This window comes from Microtus ochrogaster, unplaced genomic scaffold (assembly GCF_000317375.1).
Source record: "Microtus ochrogaster isolate Prairie Vole_2 unplaced genomic scaffold, MicOch1.0 UNK16, whole genome shotgun sequence".
Taxonomy (NCBI): Eukaryota; Metazoa; Chordata; class Mammalia; order Rodentia; family Cricetidae; genus Microtus; species Microtus ochrogaster.
The window spans coordinates 1626952-1638889 of NW_004949114.1; the positions used below are offsets into that span (position 1 = coordinate 1626952).

At 54.6% G+C, this 11938-nt stretch overlaps 1 protein-coding gene across 1 annotated transcript in view; it reads right to left on the reverse strand.

The window, feature by feature from the left end:
* Positions 1-11932, reverse strand: part of Adap1 (ArfGAP with dual PH domains 1) — a 52308-nt gene extending 40376 nt beyond the window's left edge. The window contains exon 1 of the mRNA XM_005367098.1: positions 11849-11932. Coding sequence (XP_005367155.1) covers positions 11849-11930 — 82 coding nt within the window. The 5' untranslated portion in view covers positions 11931-11932. The remainder of the gene's footprint in view (positions 1-11848) is intronic.
* Between the last annotated feature and the right edge of the window lie 6 nt (positions 11933-11938).

Sequence of the window (11938 nt, forward strand, 5' to 3'; positions counted from 1 at the left end):
AGGGGTCTATGGGAGGGCTTAAAGGGAGGAAAGGGAGGGGAGAGGTCATATTAAATGACAGTCTCAAAATAAGAGATACACTACTAACAGCAGACTTGGTGGAAGCGGGACACAAGTTATCTTGATGAAATGAAAACGATCTTCTAGCTAGCTGAAAGTGCCTGTCAAGAGAGGGAAAGGTTAAAGGGCAGCCACACCCAGAGGAGGCTGAGCTGCTGAAAGTGTGTTTGGAGCTCAGTGACACAACAAAGAACAGACGACAAAAATAGGCAAAGCAGCAGGCGCTTTTCCAAAGGGATTCTGCGGGCGGCAGGGAGACCCTTCAGTCGTGGGGCTGCAAAGGGGCCGGAGCATGCCACTGTATTTTGGTGTGTGTGTGTGTGTGTGTGTGTGTGTGTGTGTGTGTGTGTACAACCTGAGGGGGTCATCCCTCAGGCATCATCCACCTTGGTTTTAGCTTTTGAGCTAGGGTCTCACTATTTGGGTCGGTCTCAAATTCATGGTGTGCCTCTCCTCCCAAGCGCTGGCACTAAAGGCATGCACACCCTGAGTTCCATCTTGATTTTTTTTTTTTTTTTAAGACAGAGTCTCTCACTTGACCTGTAGTCAGCTAGGCAGGCTGACCAGCCAGAGAGGCCCAGGGAATCCTCCTGTCTCCACCTCCCCAGTGATGGAATTGCAAGCACATGCCACCCCTCCTGGCTTTCTTAATATGGGTTCTGCAGATGGAAATCATGTCCTCAACGTTTGCACAGCATGTGCTGTACTGAGTCATCGCCCCAGCCCCAGAGGATGTTCTAAGATCATAAAAACGATCGGCAGCTGATAGCCATTTCCTCCAGCTGGCCGTGATGGAGTCACTGCAGTGTGTTAAATCTTGGACAAGGGTCCCCCATGGGGGCAGCAGGAATGTACGGCCTCCCCCACTCCTCACCACCAACCCAGGGCAGGCAGCTTGTCCAGGTGCTGGCCCTGGGGTCAAGCCTTAGGTTGGGCTTTTATGGCAGAAGTGCTGGTATGACCAGCAGGCCATGTGCAGGGTGCCTGTGGACCAGGATGCTCCAATAGAGCAGCCGCTAGTCTTTGGGGTCAGCCAGCTCCTTCCTGCCCAGCCTGCCCCTGGTCCCTCCGGCCCCTCACCCACCACTTATGATGGGTGCTCACTGGAGCCCAACACTGAACTAACCACAAAGACTCGCTCCATCTCCATGTAACCTCCGTGCATGCCCATGAATGCATGTGTGTGTTTGTGAGCACATGTGTATTATGTACGTCTGTGTACATGTTTGTGCACGTGTGTGTAGGGACCAGAAGTTGATGCCAGAAGTCTCCCTCCATCACTCCACCTTGTTGAGACAGGGTCTCTCACACAATATGGAGCGTGCCAATCCAGCTGGCTGGCCAGCAAGTTTCAAACCGACACGTAGTACTTCACATGGGTCCTGCTTGCACACCAAGCTCTTTACCAACTGAGCTAGCTCCCAGCCCAGCCCCACCATAACCCTCAAAGGTGAGATCTTGTCATTGCTTCAGATTATGGAATATGGCAAATATAACTCCTGCAGGGTCAGACATCTGCCTGGGGTCACACTGTGGTAGGTCTGGGACTCGAGTACCGGCAAATTTCTTCCAGGACCCAACACTGTCCCTGGATCACCTCCCTGGAACCTGTAGCTGGTCCTATTGGGACTCGGGGGTGGGGGGAGGACAAAGATCCTGGGGTTGAGACAATTCTCTAGCTGAGCCCTTTGACCTGGTTACCTGGGAAGATTCCCTCACCTGTGATCTCACAGGGGTCTATAAAGGCCACCAGCACCTGGTCAAGAGCAGATCTCTTGTTTCAGTTCTGATGGGAGAGTGGGTGACCCTCAAGCCCCCGAATTCTTGTCACTTTACAGAGTCTAATCAGGAACTCCTTAGGTGTCCTAAACCCCAAGCTTGGAAGGGAAGGTGACAGGGCCCATAACTGGTGGCAGGCCAGGCCCAGCGGGGACTCCAGGCTAGCGATGTTCACTCCCTGCCTTCCCTCAGGCAAGCCCTAGGCTTCAGGCCCACAGGGCTGAGCCCAGTACCAGAACACCAGTTCCCGGAGGTGGAACTACCCTGCCCTGAACCCCTGGCTCCTGGGGTCTGGTGGGAAGTGGGGAAAAGAAGGAAGGAGGAGGAGGTGCTTTGACCCATGCTACATCTAAATAGTCACCAGTGTCACTTGGGGCCAGGACTCAAGAGCTGTGCTCGTGAACAGATGGGTCCCTGCCGGGAAAGCTTGAGCCCAGACAGAGGCCCCAATCCCGGAAAACTACTCTTATTTACATCAAGAAAAGGCCACAGGAGGGTGGCTGTGGTGTGGCCGGGAACCGGCAGTGGGAGGCAAGCATGGGCAGGAAGCCAGGAGGCCTTCCTGGAGGAAGAGCCTAAGCTCTTGTGACGAAGATGGGGGCACTGGCTAAGAGGTGGCTGGACTGGAAGTGTGGTGGGAACAGCACGGGGCAGGGCCTGGCAGAGGACAGAGCTTGGCCAAGCCCAGGGCAGCAGGGCCTGGCAGAGGACAGAGCTTGGCCAAGCCCAGGGCAGCAGGTGCGGCCTCCTGCCTCGCCCCAACCTGAAATTCCCTCAGCACTGACCTTGTACTCTAGGATTCTGCCCAAGGGAAACCTTGTAGGCAACCTTGTAGGCTGGCCCAGAGCCAGCCAGGTCAGTCAGGTGGGCTCCTGACTCCAGCAGACAGTTGGCGGGCCCTAAATTCTGTGCCAGCCACCTTTGCCTTGTAAACTGCCGCGAAAGGCAGAAGCTGCTCCAGGCGGAAAGTCCCTGGCTCTGCCCAAGCCCTTCAATCCACCACAGGGCCTTGCCCCAGCCTTGGAAGCTTCCCAACGGAGGCTCTAGTTGAGATGGGGGTCTTGCAATGTAGCCCAAGCTGGATTTGAACTCAGGATGCTCTTACCTCCCTAATGGTGATGAAATTTCAGGTGTGAGCCATACCTGGCTTTGAGGCTGTGCTTGCGCTCTCTCTCTCTCTCTCTCTCTCTCTCTCTCTCTCTCTCTCTCTCTGTGTGTGTGTGTGTGTGTGTGTGTGTGTATGTGTGTGCCCCGCTCTCTTGCTCTCTCCTTTATTCCCCTGAGACAGGGTCTCTCTCTCACTAAGCCTGCAGGTAGGCTGGCAGCTGGCAAACACCAGCATTCCTCCTGTTTCTGAATTCCCAGCCCCATCAAGTATAGGAAGCCAAGTTTGGCTCTGTACACAGTGTTGGGATTTGAACCCAGGTCCTTATCCTTGTATAGCAAGCACTCTTACCCATCCAGCTATTGCCCCAGGCTGAGGCTATGTTTTCAAACTTCTTGACTATCATGGGTGACCTTGGGCAGCACAGCCCTGGAAAGCCACCAGAACAGAAGTGGACTCCAGCCAGATAGCACCTAACCCACCTGTGACCTCAACGGCAACAAGGGGTGTCTCCTGGACAGCCGAATGTGTATACCAAGTCAACTCTCGATTAACCATGTCCCAACCACTGTGTTCAGTGCCCCAGTTACTCTCCACCACCTCCATGCCCACCAGAACAAAAGGCTCAGCAGAATTTTGGCCACTGAAGGCCCCCATGGGCTGTCACTGGAGATCCTTGATGGGTGTCACAGCCCTCTAGGGTGGGCCTGTGAGTAGGGGAAAGGTCAGATTAAACCCTGTGAACAGACCAAAACTGGCTCGGTTCCTGGGGAAAGCTGACCAGAGCGCCCTCGGGCCCTCCAGGTGGTCCCTACATGGGTCCTGGCTCTGTCCGGATGCACTATCCCCACAGGGGCTAGCAACACCTGTGTACTGAGTCTCACGGCTTCTGTCTGGAGCATGTCTTAGTCACCCAGGATCCCAGAATTCTCTGCCGAACGGTTTGGAAACCGTTCTAGGACCCGTGTCATCCTGGGACAAGCCACAAAAGTATCCTGTGTCAAGAGTGGCCAGGGATGTTGAACCGTGAGCAAGAGGTCACTGGTGGGCAGCTAAGTACTCAGCACCTACCAGCACCCTGGTTTCTTGGTGCTCACTCCAGCTGGGGCCACCACTCTGCCTGCCCAAGCCCATCTATCTCCCGACTCTGCTCTCCTCCTCCTCCTAGCTCCCTAAGGCCACACACCTTCCATCTGCCCTTCCTCCCTTGGTCCCTTCAAGGTGACTCAGACCCTCAGTGCTTCCGGGAGCAGCTCCCAAGCACCCGAGCAGGTCGGGCGTGTTCTGGGGCAGAGCCAGGTGGGACAGGTGTGTCCCCCTTGGCCAAGGCCTAGGCAGGGGGAGGAGTGGAGCAGTGGACCCTATCAGTGGAATGTGGTTCTGGCAGAGTCCTGAGGCTCAGCTGTAAAGAACTTTGCTCTTCCGGAGGTTGGTGCGTAGCTGAGATCCTGGTCAGATAGCCACTCTGCTACCCGGGGCTGAGGCAGGTAGGCAGCTAGCTCCAAACTAGAAGGTAGAAACCTCTTAAGAGAGATAGAATCCAAGGTTCTCTGGGGGTGGGACATACGCATAGCTGCCCCCAGCAATCCACCTGCATGGAGGTCCTTTCGTCTGGGCTACCATTAGCTGTTTTGTTTGTTTTATCTTGTCTTGGTTTTTTCCTACCCCACTGGAATGGAAGCATCAAGAGAGAGATGGCTGCCTCTAGACGCTGCAGTATTCCCACAACGAGGCTGTGCTCCTTATAGTTGGTGCTCAGTCAGCTTCAGGGCCCTGGATGATGGAGGAGTGCTCAGGCTCTCCTCTCAGCAAGGCCCCTACCCACTGGAGGGGAGCAGCTCCTGTCCTCATACCTCCCCTCCCATTCAGATGAGGAGAGGTGCCTGCCTCCCCACACTTCACAGCCCCCTGGCACTCTGCTTTGGACATCCTCCTCTGTGCCCCCACTACCACAGGTGCTCAGGCTCCCTGCTGTGCAGCTCAGCTGGTCTCATGGATGCTAAAAACCTATTTTAAGAACTCGCTAGCAGTGATGACTGGGTTTTACACGCCACTGTGTTTTCATGTAGTCGGTTAATTTTATCACACACGGATTGCTGGGAGGGGTTTTAAAAAGGAGAAAGAAATATTTACACGCCGATGGTGCCCCAGTTCTGCCCCTCCTCAGAGGTACACCCAACCCCACCTATGCACCCCAACATCCTCCCCGAGCCCTGAGTGGATGATCTGCCCTCCAACACCATCCGGCTCAGTTATTCCCAAATTAGCTATTGATTTTGGGGGGATTATCTATCTATCTATCTATCTATCTATCTATCTATCTATCTATCTATCTATCTATCTATCTGTTGATTGATGGGTTTGTTGTTGTTATTTGAGACAGGCTCTTACTATGTAGCCCTGGTTGTCCTGGAACTCACTTTATAGACCAGGCTGGCCTCGAACTCACAGGTATCTGCCTGCCTCTGCCTCCCAAGGGCTGGGGTTAAAGGCCCAAGTCACTACGGCCAGCTGATTGTATCTTTGAGACAAGGTCTCACTTTGTAACTCACAGCGGCATTAGACTCATGGCAATCCTCCTGCCTCACACACCCTGAGTGTGGGTGTACAGACATATGCCACCCCACCTGAATTCCTGAAAGCATCCTGTCTTCAACATCAGCTGGTGACCCTGCTACACAGTCAAAAGCTGGGACAGGTCTTCAGGTTTGGCTCTGTGGCTCCCACTGCCCCAGGTAAAGCCAAGCCTTGCTGTGGTTGTTAGAGCACCCTCCCTCCCACATACACTAGACTTCTGGCTTCTCCGGCCCACAGAGTCATGAATACAGAGCAGAACTCACAACTAATCCTAGCCCTCATTTTACTTATTTGGAGACAGTCTCACTAATTTATTTAGGTTGGCCATGAACTTGCTCCGTAGCCTCGCTGCTTAGGATTGAATCTGCAATCCTCCTGCCTCAGTTTCTCAAGTACCTAGGATTCTCGGCCTCTGCCACCAACTCCACACCACATAACAGGGACTCTAGGTCAGTTTGTGCCCCACCCACCTCTCTTGTAGGCTGTGCCCTCCCTATGAGCATGACTTGCTGATCCCAAATTCAAGTCCCTTGGAGTCCTCTGTAACCATGGCAATGCTTGAGCCAGTACCTTCTGGGAGCATCTCTATGGTCCTCCCTGTAGGTGGGGTGTTCCCAGAACCACAAATTAGTGCCGTATGGGGGATGCCTTCAAAGACCATATTTAAGAGTGGGACATCATAGTGCAGACCTGTCTGTCATCCCAGCCTCAGAAAGACTAAAGCAGAAGCATGCAAACTCCAGGTCAGGCAGGGCTACACAGTGAGACCTTGTCTCAAAAACACCAAAACAAGCCTAAGGCCATAGCGCAGTTGGTAGAGGGCTTGACTAGCGTGCACGAGGCCCCAGGTTCCCTCCCCAGCACTGCAGAAGACAGGAGAAGGTGCATGCCTGCAACCTGAGCACTCGGGAGTAAGGTGGAGGCAAGAGGACAAAAAGTTCAAGATCATCCTTAGCTACATAATGACTTCCCAGCCAGCCTGAGCCACGTGAAACCTTGTCCATAAATAAATAAATGCGAGGCTAGTCAGAGGGCTCAGCGGTAATGGCGCCTGCTGACAAACTTGATCCGAATTTGATCCCTGTGACCCACATGGCAGACAAGAGAACCAAGTCTTCCAAGTTGTTCTCTGACCTCCACAAGTGTGCATGGGGCATGCATACACACATGCGCACGCCGCGCACGCACTAAATAAGAGTAGTAACACAGTTAGTCATTAAACTTAAACTAGTCGGGAGGTGGTGGCGCACGCCTTTAATCCCAGCACTTGGGAGGCAGAGGCAGGAGGATCCCTGTGAGTTTGAGGCCACCCTGGTCTACAGACTGAGTTCCAGGACAGCCAGAGCTGTTACGCAGAGAAACGCTGTCTAGAAAAACTAAAACTAGCCGGGCGGTGGTGGCGCACGCCTTTAATCCCAGCACTTGGGAGGCAGAGGCAGGAGGATCCCTGTGAGTTTGAGGCCACCCTGGTCTACAGACCGAGTTCCAGGACAGCCAGAGCTGTTACGCAGAGAAACCCTGTCTCGAAAAACAACAAAAAAAACAAAAAAAAAAAAAAAAAAAAAAAAAAAAAAAAAAAAAAACCTAAAACTAAAACAAAAACAAAACGAAACAAAAACCTAGATGATTCTGCATCTCCGCACTGGTGTTCCGGAGCCTTCACCCAACCCAACTCCTAAATTGCGCTTCTTTTTTTGTTCCTCTACTTCTCCAAACCAAACCAGGCCCCTTCACCAGATATCCCAGTGCCAGCGTTCCTCCCTAACTTCTTATGGGCACTGTTGGGTAAGATCAGGGTGTTGGCTCCACCTACTCCCTGCCAACTATGTGGCGGTGACAGTCTGCCACCAGCAAGCTTCTGCTACCAGCTCCACCCACAGCACCCTGTGCCCGCTTGCTTCTGTGTGAAGTCCCTGCCTACCTCAGCCTCCCCACCCTGGGTACCACGCATGTGCACAGAGCTGGGGAGAAACTGATCAAAGGCTCCATCACTCAAAGCCTCAACCCCTCTGTGAGCACACGCCTCCCACACCCTTAGCCACACTCCTCACGCCTTCCAGCCACGCTGTACCGGAGCCACTCTCTGCCACCCTCAGACGACCTTCCTGCCTGGTGCCAAGTAAGAGCGTAGAAAATGACCCTAAATCTAAAGCTGCCTAAGAGTCAGGCACCTGGGTCTGAGGTTGTATCACCCACATTCAAGATGCATGTGGGCCCGGTCACAGAGCCTGCATACAGAGAGAAGCCTGCAGGTCTTGGAGCTAGCCCAACAACCTAGGAGTTCATTCTGGGCTATCCTCAGCCCATAGGCACAATCCTTCAGGAATGGAATGGAGGGCAGAGGAACTCTGTTTATAAGGAAGGGAGGCTGGTCCGAGCTGGGGCAGAGAGACAGACTTCCAGTCCTCAACCCTGAGTGCGGACCGGCTCCCAGCACTGTCCTAGAGTGGGCAGGCCTGACAAGTGCACACAGGACACAGCGGTTCTTTAGCAACCAGCGTTCCCATAGGCAGGTGAATAGATAAGCACAATACGGATTGCAGGAGTGAGATAGCATCCTGCTCTAAAGAAGGGGTTCTAACACCTGCTTCAACACGGATCAACCTCGCAACCACACTACCAAGTGAAGCAAACCGGACCCCGACCAGACAAATGCGGTGTGGGTCTGTTCAGAGAAGGCCCCTGGCACGTCAGAGTCCTCGAAAAACCAAGAAATGGTGGATCTCAGGAGCGGGGACCTGGAGGGACAGTCAGGGCGTACCGTGTAAAAGAGCTCCCGTTTGGGAAGAGGAGAAAGTCTCGAGAGTGGATGGTAGTGGCAGCTGCACAGAACTGCGAATGCGCTTACTGCCTCCAAACTGCATGTTAAAAATAGTGAGAATGGGGCTGGAGAGATGGCTCAGCACTCGAGAGCAATGGCTGCTCTTACAGAGGACCCGGGTTCAATTCCCAGCACCCACATGGTAGCTCACAACTGTCTGTAATTCCAGTTCCAGGGGACACGAGACCCATGGCAAAACACCAATGACTATAAAATACAAATTTAAAAAAATAGAATGGTGTGTGTACGTAAATATATATACATATAAAAATTTAGACACACACACACACACACACCAAGTAGGCCTTGTGCCACAGGCCTATAATCCCAGCTACTTGGGGAAATGAGCCAGGAGGATTGAAAATTCAAGGCAAGCAAATTTGTGGCCAGGCCAAGTAACTCAATGAACTGTCTGAAAACAAAATGTTTAATAAAGAAAGGGTTATGGATGTAGTTTTGTGATAGAATCCTGGCCTAGAGTGCCCCGGTGAATGCCTGGGCTAGATCACTTGCCTAGCATCCCCCAGTGAGGGGCTGGGGTGTGGCTCAGTGGTAGAGCTCCTGCCTAGAATTCCTCAATAAGGAAATAAGGTGTGGTTCAGTGGTTAAGCACCTGCCTAGTATACCCAGGGCCCTGGGTTTCATCCGCAGTACTATGGAGGAAGAAAAGAAAAAAAAAAAACAAAACCTGATGGGACACTGCTCTAGACATGGCATGGTCCACCAGACCCACTTCTCAGCCCTGGCCAATCCCAGCCCCACCACACAAACACGTGCACGCACACACATACACACACAGGGACCCTCTCATAACCTGAGCCATATTCTGAAGCCTTTTGTACTGATGGCTGGACCAGAAGCAGTTTCTCAATGCCCACAAAGAATCCAAGTGTAACGAAGACCCATGCTCTGGGTCCACCCTTGCTTCAGGACTGGCCCTAGGGTCATTCTCACCTAGCCTGTGTCCAGGACCTCCAGAAGCCTGGCTCTGCAGCAACATGGGCAGTGTCAAGCAGCAGCCCCTGACCTACCTAGTTAGAAGGAAGCACTTCCTTCCTCGCCCTCATCCCTCTAGAGCTGCCAGTCAGGACTCCTGGGAGTCCATCAAAGCAAGAAAGAGTGGTTCTCAAACCTTCCAGGCCACGCAATGGCCAGACACTTTAGGGAGAGCCTTCATGGACAGCTTGGGAACACACCAAGCACCCTCCCTCTCCCACAGCCGGAGTCTTGCCGGAAGAAGCACCATGCCCCGCCAACAACCCACTAGCTGGGCTGAGAAAGTATCTGAGGTGGGTGGTGGGTGGACCCCAGGTTCAAGACCAGACTGGAGTGAGGTTCAGTGGGGGCCGCAGAGATCCTCACCCTCCACCTGTCTCGCTCCCAGATCTCTTACAGCCAGGTGAGAACTTCTCAGGGTTCCCCCAGATGCCCCATGCCTGGTGGTCAGAGGTGACCTGGGCCTGCCATGGTGTTCTGCTGTCCTTGGAAAATGTCATTACTCCTCAGAGTCCCTTGGTCTCACTGGTGTGGTCAAGAAGAGCAGCCATTAGCCAGTGGACATGACAACATGGAACACATGTCTCCCTCCTCAACAAGGCCACCACAGGACAGGAGACTCTAGAACCCCACAGCATTGAAAAACACAGGAAAACTAACGCCCCCATCTCTCCCCACTAGGCATCAGAGGCCCGGGTGTGTGTGAGCAGGCCACAGGGGTCATGGCGCAGGCACTGGTTCAGCCAGGGTCTAGATAAAAATGGGGGACTTGCAAACACAGCGTGGAGAGCTGCAGATTGGACATCAGGAAACCTGGTCAGCCTTGTGGACACCTAAGACAGTTCACGTGGTGGAAGCCTCAGTTTCCCTGGTTGCAAAATGGAAACAATCCTCATACCTGGTCTGCCTCACAGGTAGGGAAGGAGTGTGGGGGAGCAAGCAGCTGTTATAGACCAGGTCTGAAAACGGGTTACTTGGCCTATAGCCAGCAAGGGCCGTGCCCTCAGAGGGCAGCAGCTGCAGCAGCCAGAGGCCTGAGACTAAGGGGCCGCCAGGACACTACACAGGTAAATGGTATAGGGTAGTTCTCACTAAGGGTTCAGGAAGCCCCTTCTTCCTCCTGTCTGGCTAAGAGTGTCTAGAAAGTAGCCATGTGTTCTGAGAAGCTGTTTCTGGGCTGGGTAGCCAAAAAATATGGGGAGAGGCCAGTTCCCCTCTCCTGGGGTTCACCACACCCTAGGTGGGTTTGGAGCAACCCATTAGCCTTCCTTACCAGGAACTTCAGCATTGTCAGCTTTCCTGAACAAGCTGAAAGGCAGGTCTGAAAGAGGGAGGTGGGGAGGCTCCCCTGAGCTAGGCCAGCTGGCAACAGTACCACATAACATCAGGGAGCCACCACCCCACTGCACCATCGGCGGGGCCCTGCGGTGCCTCAGGAGACCAGGAAAGGGCTACTTCATGTTGCCCAGCTTCCCCGTAATGCTTGGTTAATGTCTCCTCTTAGAGACACCCGAGCCTCTGGGGTGGCACGCACTACTATTGACTAGGAGATTCTCAGGCTGGGGCTGACGCTCCTCAGCCCAGAGGCGGGGGTGGGGATGGGGGAGGTGGGGTGGGGATGGGGGAGGTGGGGAGGAGATCCTATTTACAGGCTGTGCCTTTAGCGTGCATCTCGGGGAGCCAGAGTGATGTCTCCAAGGATACCCACTATGTATGTTCTGAGGGGCTCAGGCTAGGGTCCCCTATATCCCTGAAATGTCTTGCAGGTCTCTCCCCACCTGCACACCCAGAGCGGATCAACTCCAGGAAGCTGCCAGGTAGTGGGAGAACTCTGCCCTGTTTTCATAGCCAATCCTGAGCCCCAGTGTTCTGGCGGATACAAGTCCCTCCAAGCCAGGGCCACTAAGGGACAAAGTCTGGGAGAGGCCAGGCAGATGTGTCTGTGGCTCCCACCCGTCCCCCACTGTCCTGGTCCCAAGAAGCAAGGTATAAAGAGCCATAGGCACATGGCCAGCCTGTCCTCACAGGGGCCACCCAAGGCTCAGCTTCCTTCCTCAGCCTTGAGCGTGGCCCCTGGAAGGGATGCCATGACGTCACCTCCAGGTAGCTGGGAACCAGGTGGACCCCACACTCCCCGGCAGACACCCTGGGTTCACTGGCCGCTTTCCCTGCAAGCTAGCCGCCCCCAATGATTTCCTCTTTTTTTTTCTCCCTGAGACGCTGAGGTTTCGCAAGGCTGGGGAGGGGAGGCGGCCGCGGGTGACAGCGTGACACGCAGCCCGGCGGGGGAGGGGAGGCGGTGGTATCAGTCGCGCGGAGCCCGCGCGGAGCCCACGCGGTGCCCTCCGGATACTGCGCCCCGTCACCGCCAGTTCCAGCCGCCGGCAGGTGCACCCGGGCCGCACCCCAACCCAGCCAGGACCCAGCGCATGCCTCGTCCGCGTTCCCCGCGCCCCACGCAGTCCCGTCCACCCGGCCGCACCCGGTGCCTCCGCCCGACCCGCACCTACCCGGGGCTCCGCAGTCAGCGCAGCGCACGTTCCCCGGCCGCGTCAGCAGCTCCAGCAGCGCCCGGCGCCGCTCCCCGGCCATGGCTGCGC